General features: G+C 40.2%; 1 protein-coding gene across 1 annotated transcript in view; it reads left to right on the forward strand.

Annotated features, from left to right (window-relative positions):
- LOC142337125 (uncharacterized) overlaps positions 1–15,892 on the forward strand; it is a 106,822-nt gene that overhangs the window by 55,058 nt on the left and 35,872 nt on the right. Inside the window, exon 7 of the mRNA XM_075386222.1 lies at positions 7,096–7,354. Coding sequence (XP_075242337.1) covers positions 7,096–7,354 — 259 coding nt within the window. The remainder of the gene's footprint in view (positions 1–7,095; positions 7,355–15,892) is intronic.

Here is a 15,892-nt window from a genome sequence, read left to right on the forward strand (position 1 = left end):
TTGATGTCATTTGCTCAACGCTATATCCTCGAGTTCCGTCATCTGCAGGGTTAGCTTTGGATGAAACGTACTTCCAATCGAAAGCGGAGGAGACATCTAGAATTTTGGCTATTCGATTTGCAACAAATGTTCTATGGCGCATTTCAGGTGTTCTCAGCCAGTACAGGACTGTAGTGCTGTCAGACCAAAAAAAACAATCTGAATACTCTATATCTTGTTCTTCTTTTGTAAACTGGGCTAGTTGGGCTCCATATACAGCGGCTTGCAATTCCAGATTGGGGATAGTCATCCTTTTTATTGGGGCTACACGAGCCTTGCCCATAACAAATTTAACGGAGATCGATCGATCCGAGTACTCAATTCGCATGTACGAGACGGCAGATAGAGCGTATTCCGAAGCGTCAGCAATGGTATGAAGCTCAATTGAGCTAATAGTTTTATCTAGGAAATAATTCCTAGGAATTTCGATGTCCTTAAATGCCGGAATTTCTTCCCTTAAACTACTGAAATCCTGGATGTTATCGAGTAAAAGGGGTTTGTCCCATTTTGGACCATGGTTCCAGGCGGCTTGTAAAACTTTTCGTAGACGAATTGTTAGAGGCGCTATGAACCCAAGGGGATCAAACAAAGACGCCACCAACTTGAGTAATACTCTTTGAGTTACGTTGCCTGAAATCAGGATTTTTTGAAGTAGTTTACTTTCAATGACATAGCAATCTAATGCTGCGTTCCATGGTAAGCCAAGTACCTTTTGGTACTGAGGGAGAGCGTTGTCTGGATGTAACCTTATTTTGGGTTCTATTGAATTTAGAAACTCAGGACTGCTTGAATTCCATTTGGTTAGGTTGAAACCTCCCTTAGAAAGAACTTTTCTCATTCCTTGCAGTATTTTTTCAGCATCTTCGAGTGAATTTGTGGAAACATAGAGATCATCCATGTAAATGTTGCGTTCTACATATTTGAGAGCATCTGGAAACTGTTCTTCGTTGTCACGAGCCGTTTTTTGCAAAGCATATGAGGCGATGCATGGTGAGTCTGTGGCTCCAAAAATGTGACTGGTGTACTCGTAAGTTCCAATACGACCATCATTGTTCCAAAGGAAGCGTAGGAATTTTCTGTCTTCGAGAGCTACCTTAACCTGCATGAACATTTGTTCAATATCAGCGGAAAGCGCTAATTTGTTCTCTCGGAATCTCAAAATTACACCGGTAAGATTGCTCAGCAAGTCTGGACCTTTCAGAAGATTAGAATTTAAGGACTGACCTTGAAACACACTTGATGCATTAGCGACACGGCGTACTTTTCCAGGTTTGTTCTCATTAGTCACGGGGTGATGAGGAAGGAACGAAGTCTTTTCATCTGGTTGTTCTTTAATTTGATTAATTTTTGTGACATAGCCGTTCTGCAAGTCTTTCTCAAGCGTTTCCTCGTATTTTTGCTTTAATTCTGGATTATTTGAAAGTTTATTGTTGAGCTGACGAAGTTGTTTCTCCGCAAGCCATCTGTTATTTGGGAGATTGGCGTTCTCTTTCCAGAGAAGTCCAACTTCATAATGACCATTGACGAGTTTAGTGGTATTTTCTAAAATATCAAGGGCTCTTTTGTCATTTTTAGACATTGCTTTCTTGGATGAAGCTATGCCTAAGTTTTCAATTTTCATCCAATCGGAGACCAACTTGAACATACTGTTGTCCATATTAGGATGGCTGTTTAGCTGAGTTAATTGAACTGGATTGCAATCATCTGGGATTAGGTCAGTTTTTCCAGCGCATGTCCAACCAAGTTGGGTTTCAACTCCCCATGGTGCATTCTTGGGTCCTTTAACTATTTGTTTGTAGTGTATCAGATCTAGATTGTCAATTCCGAGAATGATGGAAACATTATTGTCCCCTATGTCTGGGAAACAGATATGGTTGAGGTGTTCAAAGGAATCACAGAGGCGATTCAGTTTCTATGTATCAACGGGTGACATATTGAGATCCGGAACGGCGACGACGTCTATTTGTTCGAATGACTGTTCCCCTTGTAAGGGTCTAATTTGAAGTTTTACAGGTGCACAATCAATTTCTTTAGTCATATGATAGCCACTAATTGGCATTTTTCCAATGGTATTCATGTTTAAATTCAGATTTGTTGCAGTTGACCTCAGCAACAAGCTTTGGCAGCTACCATTGTCCAAATAAGCATAAGTATCCAAAACTTCATCACCATTTTTGAGTTGTACAGGAACAACTGCTACCTGTCCTGTTCCTTGTAAATTTAAAGTTTTCACATTAGACTTTTTTGAACCTGACTTAATAGCGAAGCTATCGTGCAATAGAGTGTGGTGTTTCATACCGCAATTGTGGCTACGGCAAACGTTTTTGGAAGTGCACTTTTCTACGTGATGGTTTCCAAAACAGTTGAAACATAATCTAAGTTTTCTTATGTGCTCTCTGCGAATGCTTGCTGGGAGAGCTTGGAAGTGGGTACATTTGTATAGAAACTGGCAACTTTCATTGCTTGGGCAAAGTATCACAGGGGGTTGCCTGCCTTCAACTGTCAAGTTCCTGCTAGAACTGCTATTTGACTGTTTATATTGATTAGTTTTCCATCCACTTGTAGCTGATGTGTAGTTTTGTGCACTCGGAGAAATTTTCCAGGACAATTTTGCGTGGCTTGAGTGAAAAGTTTGGAGGCTAGAGTTTAAATCTCGACACGCTTTGGAGTAGTTCAGAAGCCAGTCAGAAAGTATCTGTAGAGATGGTTGCTGGAAGTCCTTTTCTAACACAAATTTGTTCCACTCAAGACGTACGGGATTGGGCAATTTGCTAGCGCCACATTTAGGTTGGTAGTTGAATGAAGGTCGTGAACGAATCCTAATTGCTGAAAGGTATCCACCATTGTCAAAAGAAAAGAAGAGAAGTGTGTGTAGCTCTCTGGATGGGATAAATTGGGTGATTTGAATCTATTCAGTTTCTCAAGGAAAGCGTTTACAATTCGCTTTGGATTCCCTAAGTGTTCTTGAAGGCGATGAAGTGCTGAAGCGTATAAGTCACCGTTGCAACCATAGCCGTCGACGAGGGCTTTCGCCTCACCTGTTAATAGTGATTGTAGGTGAATCATTTTTTCAGAAGATGTCATTGGTGCTCTGTCAATAGTAGCTTGAAAAATGCTGTACCATTTCATCCAGCTTATTGGATCACCATCAAAATGGTCCGCATGTAACTTGGGTACGGATTTTTGAAAGCAAGTAGACATTGAGGCACTGTGTATAGGAGCAAATGGCATCTGCGTAACTGATGTGTTAGGAATATTACTGAAGCTTGGCTGTGTTAATGGAAAAGAGTTATTTTGTCCAAGTGAGTTGCTATCAGTTGAGGGAAGTCCGCGAGGAAAAGTTGAGAACGATTGCTGAGATGCACTGCAGGGTGCAGCTGACATCTTACAATTTGAGGTGTATGAGGTGTTGTTGACAGGTAGAGTTGTACCACTGGGTGCAATATAACCATAACTGACAAAACGCGAACTCGCAGCGGGCGCTGACGTACTGCTTTGAGTGGTGTGATCAGTCGAAAGAGTGTCGTCAAAGACAAAATGAGTCCGGCGTTGTTGTAAATGTGACAAGGTGTTGTCATGCGTTTCTATGTTCTCATTGGAGTTCAAGGATAATCCACCAGATGAGATTTGCTGGAGAGGCCTCTTTGTCTCTTTAACGTGTTTTCGGAATAGTGTCAGAGTCTGTTTTATTTCTATCTTCAAACGACTGTGTTCCCTGGACATAATATCTTGTTCATCAGGCTCCAAGCCACTGATTAGGTCAATTACAACTGGTTCAAGCTTCTGCTGCATTTCCCTAATTTCATTAACTGTTTCCTCTAAAGTTTCGATATCTTCTGAGGACTCTATAGCAGCGATCAGGTAGTCAGTATGTAGTTTGATGTCATTTTCGATCATAAGTTTAGAGGTTTCCAAACGCTTCTGTCCATTTGACTTGGTTGCTGTTGAGGTACCAATGGATTGTTGAGTTAACATTGCTCCATCTGGGGAATCGGATGAACTGGTACTCATTTTTGGCACCCAACAAAACAGCTTCGAAACCACACCTAAAGCTAAGTATTGTTTTAAAAAAAACATACATTCTCCAATGAGCTAAGCCGATGTGCACCATGATTTTTTTCAATGTTTCAGAATATCCAAATATCAGAAATTAGACTTGTTCAAAAACAATCATACTATTGTTAATCAAACCGGGCTTTGTTAACGAGAAGTCACAGTGTCCTTGACAGGGGTGGTTTGGGATAGGAGTAGTATAGGAGCGCCAACAAAACATTTCATTAATTTAAGGAAAGCCTATTGATAAAATCTCCTAGGTGAACGTTGTCGACGTTTTTGTTTCGCAAGTACCTTTTATTAGTCAATGCTGACCATGCAATTCAGTAACAAATAGCTTTGCTTTAATTGTAAACTACCCCATATATCCATTGTGGCTCAGGTTTACGCTTCTTTGTAAATTAAACTCAATCAAAAATAATTTGTTCCCTACCCTAGTTCAGAAATTGTCGATTGTAACCGTAAGAAAACTTTCGGCATGTTCGGTTTCTTGAAATCAGTATGTTCGCTTTTAAACGTAAGATAATTGTCGGTGTATTCGATTTCATAGATCTGTTACGTTTGGTCTACTAATTTCAGTATATTCGGTTTTAAGCGTCAGCAACTTTTGGAATAGGAGGTTTCAAACCACAAGAAATCATGAGAAAATGACTAATGTTCTTGATTTTTCATGATAACAGCCAGAGCCACTGAATGAATTCGATCCGAACAAACAAAAAATTCTTATTTGTTGAACTAGTTTAATAAGTAAGCTAAGAAAAAACTCATTCATTTTATTTTTTCGAAGAAATTGCCTGCGAACGGTCGGTTCAAAGCTCCTTTGATTAGAAATTTATACTAACATAATACTACACTAAACAAAATTCTCAAATTTTAAATCATGAAAACCCACGATATCTTACGTTTGAAAATGAACATACCGGATCCATACCAAAGTGAACACATACCGAACACATACCGAAAGTGAACATACAAAATCTTAGAAACCGAACATGCCGACGGTTATCTGACATTCAAAACCACACATAGCAAATCTAGGAAAGAGCATTTCGAATCTAAGACACCGGAAAACGAACCGAAAAAACTGAGCATCTCTTGTGTCGTTTTTGTTCGAGCTCCTAAACAATGGTTGACTGCACTTTGTGCGCAAAAAAATGAGCACGAATTGAACAGAACGCGCTCAAAGTTTTGCGATTAATGCGCTGAAACACGCAAAACATGCAGTGTTTGAGAATTTCTGCGCTTTTGGACCATTGGTTTGTTTAATGTATTTTAACGCTTAAAAGCTCATTTATTCAACAATTGAGCAAAATTTCAGCCATTCTCCATAAGAACTTCAGTTTAGTGAAACTTTACAGCATTTTTGCTTCAGCAATATAAACAGGAGGGTTACTGTATTTTTTTTATGAGTTTTCGAATGATGCTACCTTTCACTTAAAGGAGCGACACGAAGTCGGTGGTTCGGGATAACCCGAGTTCCAAAAACTGGAAAATGGTTTTTTGTTTGAATGGCCGAATGACTTTGAAATGGTAATAAAATGATAATCAGAGACAATTAGTGACAAAAACCCACCCTGGTCAAAATTGACCAAATTAGACTTTTCGAGATTCGGCATCCTTCAGTTTATAAATAGCTTCAACCCATGAGTTTTTGACTCCAAGAACAAGAGATAGGACCTCTTGAAATCTGACCTTTCGGCGAAACACCCACTTGACCTCTCGTCTTTGATAATTGACCTATAATTGTTGAGAACTTGAGGTCAAACATTGGGCTTTTAGAAAAAATGGTTTCGGAAATGTATTATTACGGGAATCGAAAGGTTTAAAAATAGAAAAAAAAAACATTTGATCATAGTTTTAGAATTGAGTTTAGTTAATTATTTATCACATGGCATTTGACAAAGTTTGATTTCCATCGGTTGATTTTGAGAGCGGAAATGGAGCGATAGGACCTTTTCAAATCAACGTCCAATCTTTACTAAGCAAACAGTAATGGAAATGATATGTGCAATGTGTGCATATAAAGCGGAGTGGGTTTGTTTACACAAGAGTCCCAAGGTCTTTTACTTAAGATAATGCAAAATTGAAGAATGTTTGGTAGTAGTTGAATGACAGAGCATACGTTTGCAATGATTTGTTTGGAAGTTTAAAAGAGCACTCCTACAGATTGTGATAATTTTGAAATTTAAGGTGCAATGTTTATTTAAAAGATTAGAGTTTGTTTGCTTGAGATAAGAGCACGCAGATTGAGTATGATTTGAAATGACACACTTAGAAAGACACGCGGGGAGAGTTTTAGACACAGGAGAGATCTTCGCACAAGCGAGATAGAGACAATTGTCTTGTGGTGAGAAGGAGATTTTTAGTGAAGCAATTTGAGAAGTTGATTCTTAGAGAGGCTGCGAAACTCATAGTTTAGTGAGACTAAACTTGAAAAGTTGCAAGTGCAACACCCGTTGCGATATTGTGAGCATTTGGGTTAAGTTTATTAGGGAAGTGAACATTGGAAGTTCTGCTACTATTATATTAATTACTATTATAAAGTGTCTTCCGATCGTTCTCTCTATTGACGTGCAAGTAATTTCCTTACATCTGTTATCTGTCTAAGAATAATTGATATTACGAGCCTCGTTAAGAATTAACTATTTTGCGACAATCTAACTTCGAACAGCGTTTAAGAGTGGAAGAGATGAAAAAGCTGAGTAACAAAGTAGCGCTTGCCTCACCGATTCAAAACTTTATGTTTATTTTACTTGATCAATCTTCTAGGCGACAGATTCCCCTCACTGTTAGCCTAGTTAGAAATTCAGAAGACGACATTTGACTTGTAAAACTGTAACCAGACCAGCTTGTTATAAAACTAACTTACTTGTTCCACACAATACCCATCAATTGCCAAAAATACTTTTATCAGTAACTATAATTTCGCTAAATTTTATGTTGGGAAAGACCCAAAACTTCAATCTAGACTTCAGATTTTTTCTTGCGTTGTTCTTTTTGCAGGTTAACACGAACAGTTACGTGGACAAATTTACTACCTGGTGACATGTACAACTTCTCAGTTGTGGCCACAAGCGAGACAGATGAATACACAGACATTAAGACACAAATGACATCTGTCAACGAATCCACCATTCCCGCAGATCCTGTCATAGTACACAATTTGGCATCAGTTAACAACGGCTCCTGTGACATTTCAGTGCTGAATGACGGCAACTTGTTCAATCAGACTTGGAGGTTTGTCTATGGAGCAAACCCAAATGTAAGGCTCACATTGGGACATAATTTCTGCCGAAAAAGCTCAACAATATTTCAAATGACGCTAATGAAAATGACAAACATACTGAAATATGGAAAATTATATATTGCCAATCGCGGAATTCAGGAGCCAAGATAGGATGGGAAAGTTAGTTATTGTAAATATGGTCAGAAATGGCTTTCTGGGTTACCTAATATTAATATCGAGATCATGTTTCATGGAGCTCTGATTTTTGCCATCGTTCACAAAACATGGCCAAGTGCAGAATTAAGTCCAAAAAATAATTAGGCTATGCTCAATATTTTTTTGTAAATTACTCAGACAGACTATAACCCTGAGGTTAGATATCTAAATGCTCTAAAATGTTAAATAAATTAATCAGCATTTTTATTAATAAATTAATCTTCAAATTGTGGCTGTTCGTTTTTATAGGTAAAAATAGGATTTGAAGGCTCCTATATGTCTATTAACGGTACTTTCCTGTGTTGATCGAGCAAAAACTCGGTTAAAACATTTTTAAAGCAAGTTTTACTGTTAAAAGTTCTTATTGAAGAGGGCAATTTGTTCCATTTTTGAACGCTTTTTAAGATTAAAGATTTGTTACTCCACTTCGTTTTCGTTTTCTTTTTTATAATAAATTGATTTGTTCTGTTGTTCTGTCGGGTGTTATGGCGACTAGTAAACATTTTAAAATTTTTGGATGTTTCCCATTGTTTTATATCTGTTTGTAGCTTCATTAGGCTAACTTTTGAGATAAACAATTCGGCTGGTAGGATACGATCCTTAATGAGAAGATCAATGGAGTGGTCAAATTTTTGACGAAAATAACAAACTTTTATTCCCCAGTTAATTTGCCTGTTTATGCGGTTTATGTTTTTCACTGTAAGAGTTTAGAGGAATACTCCACTGAAAGAAAGATGAGAGAGTACAACTGACTTGATAACATCAATTCTTACTTTCAAAGGTATTTGATTTCTTACAAGATACAAAAAACGAATTGCATTAGCCATTTTGCTTAAAACTGAATTCAGGTGAATTTCAAAGGTTAAGTTTGAATCAATTTGTACTCCCAGATAACGACATGCATGAGCTGGTTTGATAACTTCGCCTTTAAGAGAAATTTCTGGATCCGAATTAGTATGATCTGTAAAGAATAACATCTCTGTTTTATCGGCATTTAATGTGAGTTGATTCTCTGTCAGGTATTTGTCTGTTTGTTCTAATATTTTTTTCAATTTTTTGGGGAATATTTTCATTACGTTCAAATTTGCATATAATACTAGTGTCATCCGCAAATTGAATAACATCATTTTCACCTTCCAGCTTTTCAGAAAAATCGTTGATATATAACAGAAAAATAAGAGGTCCTAACACAGTTCCTTGTGGAACACCATGATTAAAAGTTAATTTATCTGATAAGTCAATACCCAGTTTTACGCATTGTGTTCGATTTTCGAGAAAAGATTTGAGAATTAAAATTGTTGATTGAGAGAGGTTGAAATTTTCAGCTTTCTTGAGAAAGATTTCATGTGAAATTGAATTGAAAGCTTTTGCAAGATCTAAGAACACATTACCCGTGTCGTTATCTTGCATATTTCCTATTATTTTTTCAATTAAGTAAAGAACAGCATCAGTAGACGACTTTCGAGATTGGAAACCGAATTGTTTTTTGTTCAAGAGCGCAAATTTTTCTGGATATTCTAATAACTGATTAAGTAAAAGCCTTTCAAAAACTTTTGCAAAAGTTGGTGTTACAGAAATTGGACGATAATTAGTTAAAGCAGAAACATCTCTTTTTTTGAAAATTGGTGTGATGTGTTCATCCTTAAGAATTGTTGGAAACACTTTCTCTTGAATACAATCGTTAAATATAATCTGAAGATGTGTCCCAATAGCATATTTTCCGGATTTCAATGCCCAAGCATTGATGTATCCCGGCCCTGGTGCTTTGTGGTTGTCTAGATTGTCAATAACTTTATAGATTTCCCTCAAAGTAAAAGGTCTAAAATTAAACTCTTGAAAAGTTCACTCTTTTTTTTCGACGTTCAACGGAACAATCTGCCCTCTGTAGATGCCCATTTCGCTGAAAACTCTGTTAGAAGCGTTACATATTGATTTTTTGTCTTTCGTTTTTTTACCATTCTCATCAATTTCAGTGATGTTTGGACTGTTATTTTTCTTTCCAATTTTTTTCTTAATGAATTTCCATTTCTCCTTTGTGGTTTCAATTTTCTTAAAAAAATCCTCTGAAAATTGATTTTGTGCTTCTTATAACTTTCGGTTTACAAGGTTGCGATATTTTTTAAATGACGCAAAAGATTCAGCACTTTGTGTCAATTTGTACTCATTGAAGTAACGATGTTTCTGAGAAACTAAATGTTTAATTTCTTTTGTCATCCAAGTTTTTTCTGAAGTAGTCTTTTTTATATTAGAAACTAATTTCTTCTCTGTTGGTGCATTTTTCTCGAGTATTGTCAGAAAATTTTTGTTAAACTCTGCAAACATTTCATCGCAGTTTCTTTGTTGATAAACTGTTCTCCAATCTGCAAGAGCCAGATCTCTATGAAATTTTTCCTCGACAAAATTTTTTGTATCTCGTTTAAAAAAAAATTTGTTTTTAAGGCTCGCGTGCTCAGCTTCTCGGTTTAACAGACACTTCTATATTTTTGACTTCTCTATTGACTGACAGGTCACCACCCAAATTATCAAAAAAGCTGTTGAATTTCATCAAAATAAAAGTCGCTATGCAAAAAGCGCATAATTTTTGCATGAAGCATGGTAGTCTCTTTTTCCTTTTTCTGAAATCTGACTGTATTCACGCCATTGAATGAATCGGAACCTCGTTCTACGCTTTATAAGATAAGACTAGTTTTCAGTAATTGTTTAGACTATACTTAATGAACGGAGGAGCTATTTTTTAGATTGATATTTTTACAAAGTTATGACATTGGTGTCAGTTTTTGGAATTTTTCATATATGTTTTCTTCAAGATTTTCCTTTATTTGCAATTTGGCTGCATGAGAGAGTATTTCTTTTGTCATTGTAGCTGTAAATCTATTAAAACAGTCTACCGTTTTGGAATTTCAATTTCAAATATCAAGCAACATTGAGCTCATCGATGATAGCAACGTACAATCCAATAACGTATAAGCATCAGTACGATCATAGCAACAAGTGTCTTTAGACGGCAAAGTCTTTTTGCTCATTTAACTGGTATCAGTCTATTTCTGATACTTGAGATCAAAGCTGGTCACCATTCTATTCGAAACCGTGCAAAAAACCGAAAATTATTAAGTTCAAACGAGCCTTACTTGATAGGTTTAATTATTAGGTTTGACGGAATTATGTTATTTGCACTTTTTCTGAGCTTTGTACGCAAATTGGAACGATTTCTATGCATATTTAAATCCGTACATAAATACTCGAATCTGATTGGATGATATATTTCTCGCTTACATCTATTTAGTTACTAACATCCTCCGGCCCAGAAGAAGATGCTGGGAGAATCGGTACTAATTTTACAAGCGGGCGAACGAGCGATCCGGAGGACGTGCGCAATACGGCGGAGCGTGCGACGCTGTCGGAACCGTAACGAAGTTCAGTGATCCGAGCAGTGGGGTAGTAACCCCTTGGGTTGGTCTCTTCAACTACCCAAACCAAATCACCGGTCTTAAGGTGATGGTCGGCAGGCGTCTGCCACTTGGAACGTCGGTTCAGCGCCGGTACGTATTCTTTGATCCAACGAGACCAAATAGCGTTAGCGTAGGACTGCGCGCGGGCGTAACGTTTACGGTGATCAAACTCATCTACGCCAATGATGGAGGGGAGACTACGTGCTTGGTTACCGAGGAGAAAGTGATTAGGTGTTAATGCGCCTAGGTCGGCCGGGTCGGCGCTTACGGGCGTTAACGGACGCGAATTAAGGGCATGTTCGACCAGACAAAAAGTGGTATTTAAAACCTCATCTGTGAGGCGACGTGTTCCAAGGATTGTGTAAAGTACGCGCTTAAAACTACGTACTAGCCTCTCCCAGATGCCACCCTGGTGTGGCGCACTGGGCGGGTTGAACCTCCACTTGATGCCTTTGTGGGCAAGTTCTACAGCGATGTTGATGGTGTTCCACTTTTCGATGTTCTCGCGTAGTTCTTTTTCCGCGCCAACAAAGTTAGTGCCATTGTCTGACCAAATAATGGCTGGTGTACCCCGACGGGAGACGAACCGCTCCACGCCCATTACACACGAACTGGCGTCCATGGACGGAACGATTTCAACATGAACGGCACGAGTAGTTAAGCATGTGAAGAGGAAACCCCACCTCTTCTCGGTAGTCCTACGTACAGTAACGTAAAACGGGCCGAAGTAGTCGACCCCGGTGTTCGTGAAGGGAGGAGACTGGTATGCAAGTCTTTCTACTGGGAGATCAGCCATGATGGGTTGAATAGTGGCAGCGCGGAACATCCTGCACGTAAGGCAGTTAGATTTAATGGAACGTAGTGAGGAACGTAATTTAAGGATAGTATAACGTTCTTGTACTTTTGCCCGCAGGTAATCAATACCTTGATGATGATGTTTGACGTGCGTGTGCCTGAGGAACAACTTTACAAATGCATGGCGTGCGTCCAGAACGATAGGATGTTTTACATCAAAGTCAACTTCGACCAACCGCTTGATGCGGCCTGCCGATCGGATTAGACGATTTGGCCCAATAAAGGGAGAAAACGGGGCAATACGGCTACTCCGTTTAACGGGTTTGTTTTCGAGAAGATCTTTTCTCTCTGCATTGAATGACTCCCCTTGCACAAGATACTGGAGATGACGCTCGGCTTCGTCAAGCTCCGTGGGGTCTATGATGCTACCATCGACGTTACGGTAACATTCGTGAGAAGGTAACAAGCGGAGTGCGTACGCTGTTATCCGTAGCAACTTCTGATAAGAACTGTACTTATCGAAGGGAATTAGTTGCGGGGGCGGTTCCTTAGTTGACTTGGTTACGGATGCGGCCAATGATGTATTGGTTTCGTCAGTTTCCTTAGTTACTATACCAAGTTTGATGTTTTTAACTACTTCGATGCTTGGTTCGAACGGGAATTCCTTGGTTCTTAAGAAATCTGGACCTCTTACCCAGCTACTTGATTGCAAAACCTCAGCGGACATACCACGAGTACCGGCATCGGCTGGATTATCGCTTGAGGCAACGTGGTTCCATTCGTCAACGCTAGTGTGTTCTAAGATTTCGCAAACACGGTTTGCAATAAATATTGGGTGCTTGGTTGCAGAGTTAAGCCATTGCAAGACAGTAGTGCTGTCGGTCCACATGAAAACCCTGTTGACTTTTACTGTGAGAGCTCGACATATATCTTGTTTCAATCGAGCGGCCAGTAGCGCTGCCTGTAATTCCAGCTTTGGAACAGTCATGACCTTCATAGGTGCTACGCGAGCTTTACCCAGGACAAACGCAAGCTCCGTTTGGGGCCCACTCGAAGTAGTTACTCGAGCTCGGAGAAATGCAACGGCACTGAAAACTTCTTGTGAACTATCGCCAAACATGTGTAGTTCCAGGTGTTCAAAGTTTCCGGAAAAGTAGCTCCTTGGTATAGTGATTGCGGCAAGTTTGGGTAGTTCTACACTCCATTCGAGGAACCTTTCAACAGTGTCTTTTGGTAATTCTTCATCCCAATGCTGCCCGCTGACACGCCAGATGTCCTTTAGTAACAATCGGGCGCCAACAGTAAATGGTGCCACTAGGCCGATGGGATCGAACACCTTAGACACTAGGCTCAATACCAAGCGTTGTGTTAAAGACTTAGTTACTGTACTGGAGGTACCCCGACTCACAACTAGAGTATCATTGTTGTGATCCCATTTCAACCCAAGCACGTGCGAAGAATCCTCCTTAGATGAGGCAATTACTTTTGGTTCGGTAGACTGAGTTGACCCATCAATTCTATCAGCCAGATTTGGTACATTGCTTAAAAACTTAGTAAGCTTAAACCCACCTAGATGGAGAAGATGTACCAACTCCTTCGATATTTTGAGAGCCCTCTCAGGTGACTCCACCGAATCCAAGTAATCGTCCATGTAGAAGTTTTCTAGGACGGCTTTGGCTGCTTCCGGGTACTGATTAACATTGTCTCGGGCCGTGCGTTGCAGTGCATAGTTAGCGCATGTGGGCGAGTCTTTAGCCCCGAATATATGGCGCGTGTATTGATACACTACAACATTTGTTGTGGGGTCCTCCCGCCACAAAAAACGCAGTGATGGCTGGTCCCAATCAGGGACACCCACTTGGAGGAACATACCCTCGATATCTGCGGACACGGCAAACTGATGTTGACGGAACCTAAGTAGTACGTGGATTAGGTTTTGGAGCAGGTCGGGGCCAGTGAGCAAAGATTTATTCAAAGAAGTACCGTGGAACTTTGCTGCACCATTTAATACCCTACGCACTTTTCCCGGTTTGTTCGGATTGATTACGGGATGGTGTGGTAGGTACCACTCTCTATCCGACCGTTGCTCTACTTTGTGAGCATCAGGGACTGTAATCAAGTAACCTTTTTCCAAGTCTTCACGGATGGTATTAGCATAAGTTTCTTTCAATGATGTATCTCTCGATAGCCGCTTTTCGAGAGACTTGAGCTGTACCAGTGACGAATAGTAGTTATTCGGGAGCTGGGTGTTGTCATCAGCCCATAACATACCGACATCGTATCTTTGGCCGTTATGGAAGGTTGTTGTTTCAAGTATTTCCTGCGCGCGAGCATCCGCTGCGGATCTTGGGTCAACTTGCTTGAACGCGCCGTACGATTCCATATCATACCAAGATTTAACCTGACAAGCTAATTCAAAATCCTGTTCAATATTGGCTTTGAAACACGTGGAGACTAAACTTGAGCTTGACGGGAGTGGGCCACTTAAAACCCAACCTATGGGCAAGCGGACAGCGAATGGTGAGCACTTTTCGTCGGCTGAAAAATACTCTAACGGGCGGATGGCATGGTAGACATCCTGTCCAAGTATCATCTCAATTTCTCCATAGCTATATCTTACTGGATCTAGAACTGCCAAATGTGGGTACGTTTCTTGCATGGACTTCACGTCAATGATGTCGGAACCTACGTTTAATGTTTCCCTCACGTAGGGACGTACGGTAAATGCTTCGAAGTCTTGATCTTTGTGAGGTGTCACAGTCAATTGAACCACTTTTGTGTCTATGAGTTCTTCCGTGTTTATACCCTTGACGGTCAGTTTTAATGCGGTACCCTGCAAACCGAGTCTAGCTGCGAGACTATCGGACACCCAAGAGTTACTGCAAGCGGTATCGCATAAAACCAACGCCGTAGTACTAAGACCAGAAGAATTAGTAACTTTCAGTTCCGTGACCTGAAGAAGGCCTTTGACATCCGTCACGGAAGACAAAGTGGTTGTTTTGCTTGGTTGCTGTTGACCAGTAGATGGCCTACTTGTACCTGCGTTCGACTTCGAAGTATCGATGTTGTTTGTTGAGGGTTTAGCTGGAAAAACCCTTTCAGCTCCATGAAGTAAGGTGTTATGGGAGCTGTTGCAACCATCTCTCCTACACTTACGTGGACTTGGGCATTGCCTAAACATGTGTTTATCACGCAAACAAGAGAAACAGAGCTTTGCCTCAGCCACGACCTTGGCTCTCTGTGTGGGAGTCTTTTCCTTAAAGACACGGCATTCCCACAACCGGTGGTTGCCTTTGCATACAATGCAACTAGAGATTGATGTTGACGGAGATCTCTGTTGCGGCTTAAAGTTACTCTTCTGTTGCGTATTTGCAGCAAATGCCTTTGAAGCAACTTTTGATCTGGTTACTGAGTTGTTGGTATCCTCAGTCCTTGCTTTAAGTGCGGTATTCTTCATTAAATCGTGCGCTTCGGCCTTCTCTTTCAACCAATCGTTGAAATCAAGAAGAGTAGGTTTCACCCAATGCTTTTTGACCGTGAAGAGTGAGCATGACTCCTTCATATTGGGTGGTAGCTTCTGTACGGCGGTGTTGAGAAGCGCAGCGCTCTTTAAATCCGAATCGTATGACAGCGATTTAAATACCCCGACAAGACTTGAAATGCACCCCGAGTAGTTAATGATGTTATCGCTATTGTGCATCTTCAATGGTGGAAAGCTGTTGAGTTTGTCCAAATGTGCACTTACGACCGCCTGTGGTTGGCCAAATTTACGTTCTAAGGTCCTCAGTGCGTCTTTGTACATTGCGCCGCAGTAGGCGAACTCAGCTATAGCTGTTTTAGCTTTACCTGTAACGAGGGTCTTAAGGTATGTCAATTTTACATCATCAGTTAAGGACTGAGAGTCAATTGCGCTTTTAAATTGACCATACCATTCGTGCCACTGTAGAGGATCCCCACTGTATTGTGACAACTTCCATTCGGGTAGTGGGTCATTCCTCTTGCTAGATAAGGCGTCAGTGAATGCCTTAATCAAGCTTGCATTTTCAGATGCTGGCGCTGGAGGCGTGGGATGCGGTGGGCCACCCCAACACAATGGTATCGGAGCAGTATGCCC

This window comes from Convolutriloba macropyga, chromosome 3 (assembly GCF_964194025.1).
Source record: "Convolutriloba macropyga chromosome 3, txConMacr16.3, whole genome shotgun sequence".
Lineage (NCBI taxonomy): Eukaryota > Metazoa > Xenacoelomorpha > Acoela > Convolutidae > Convolutriloba > Convolutriloba macropyga.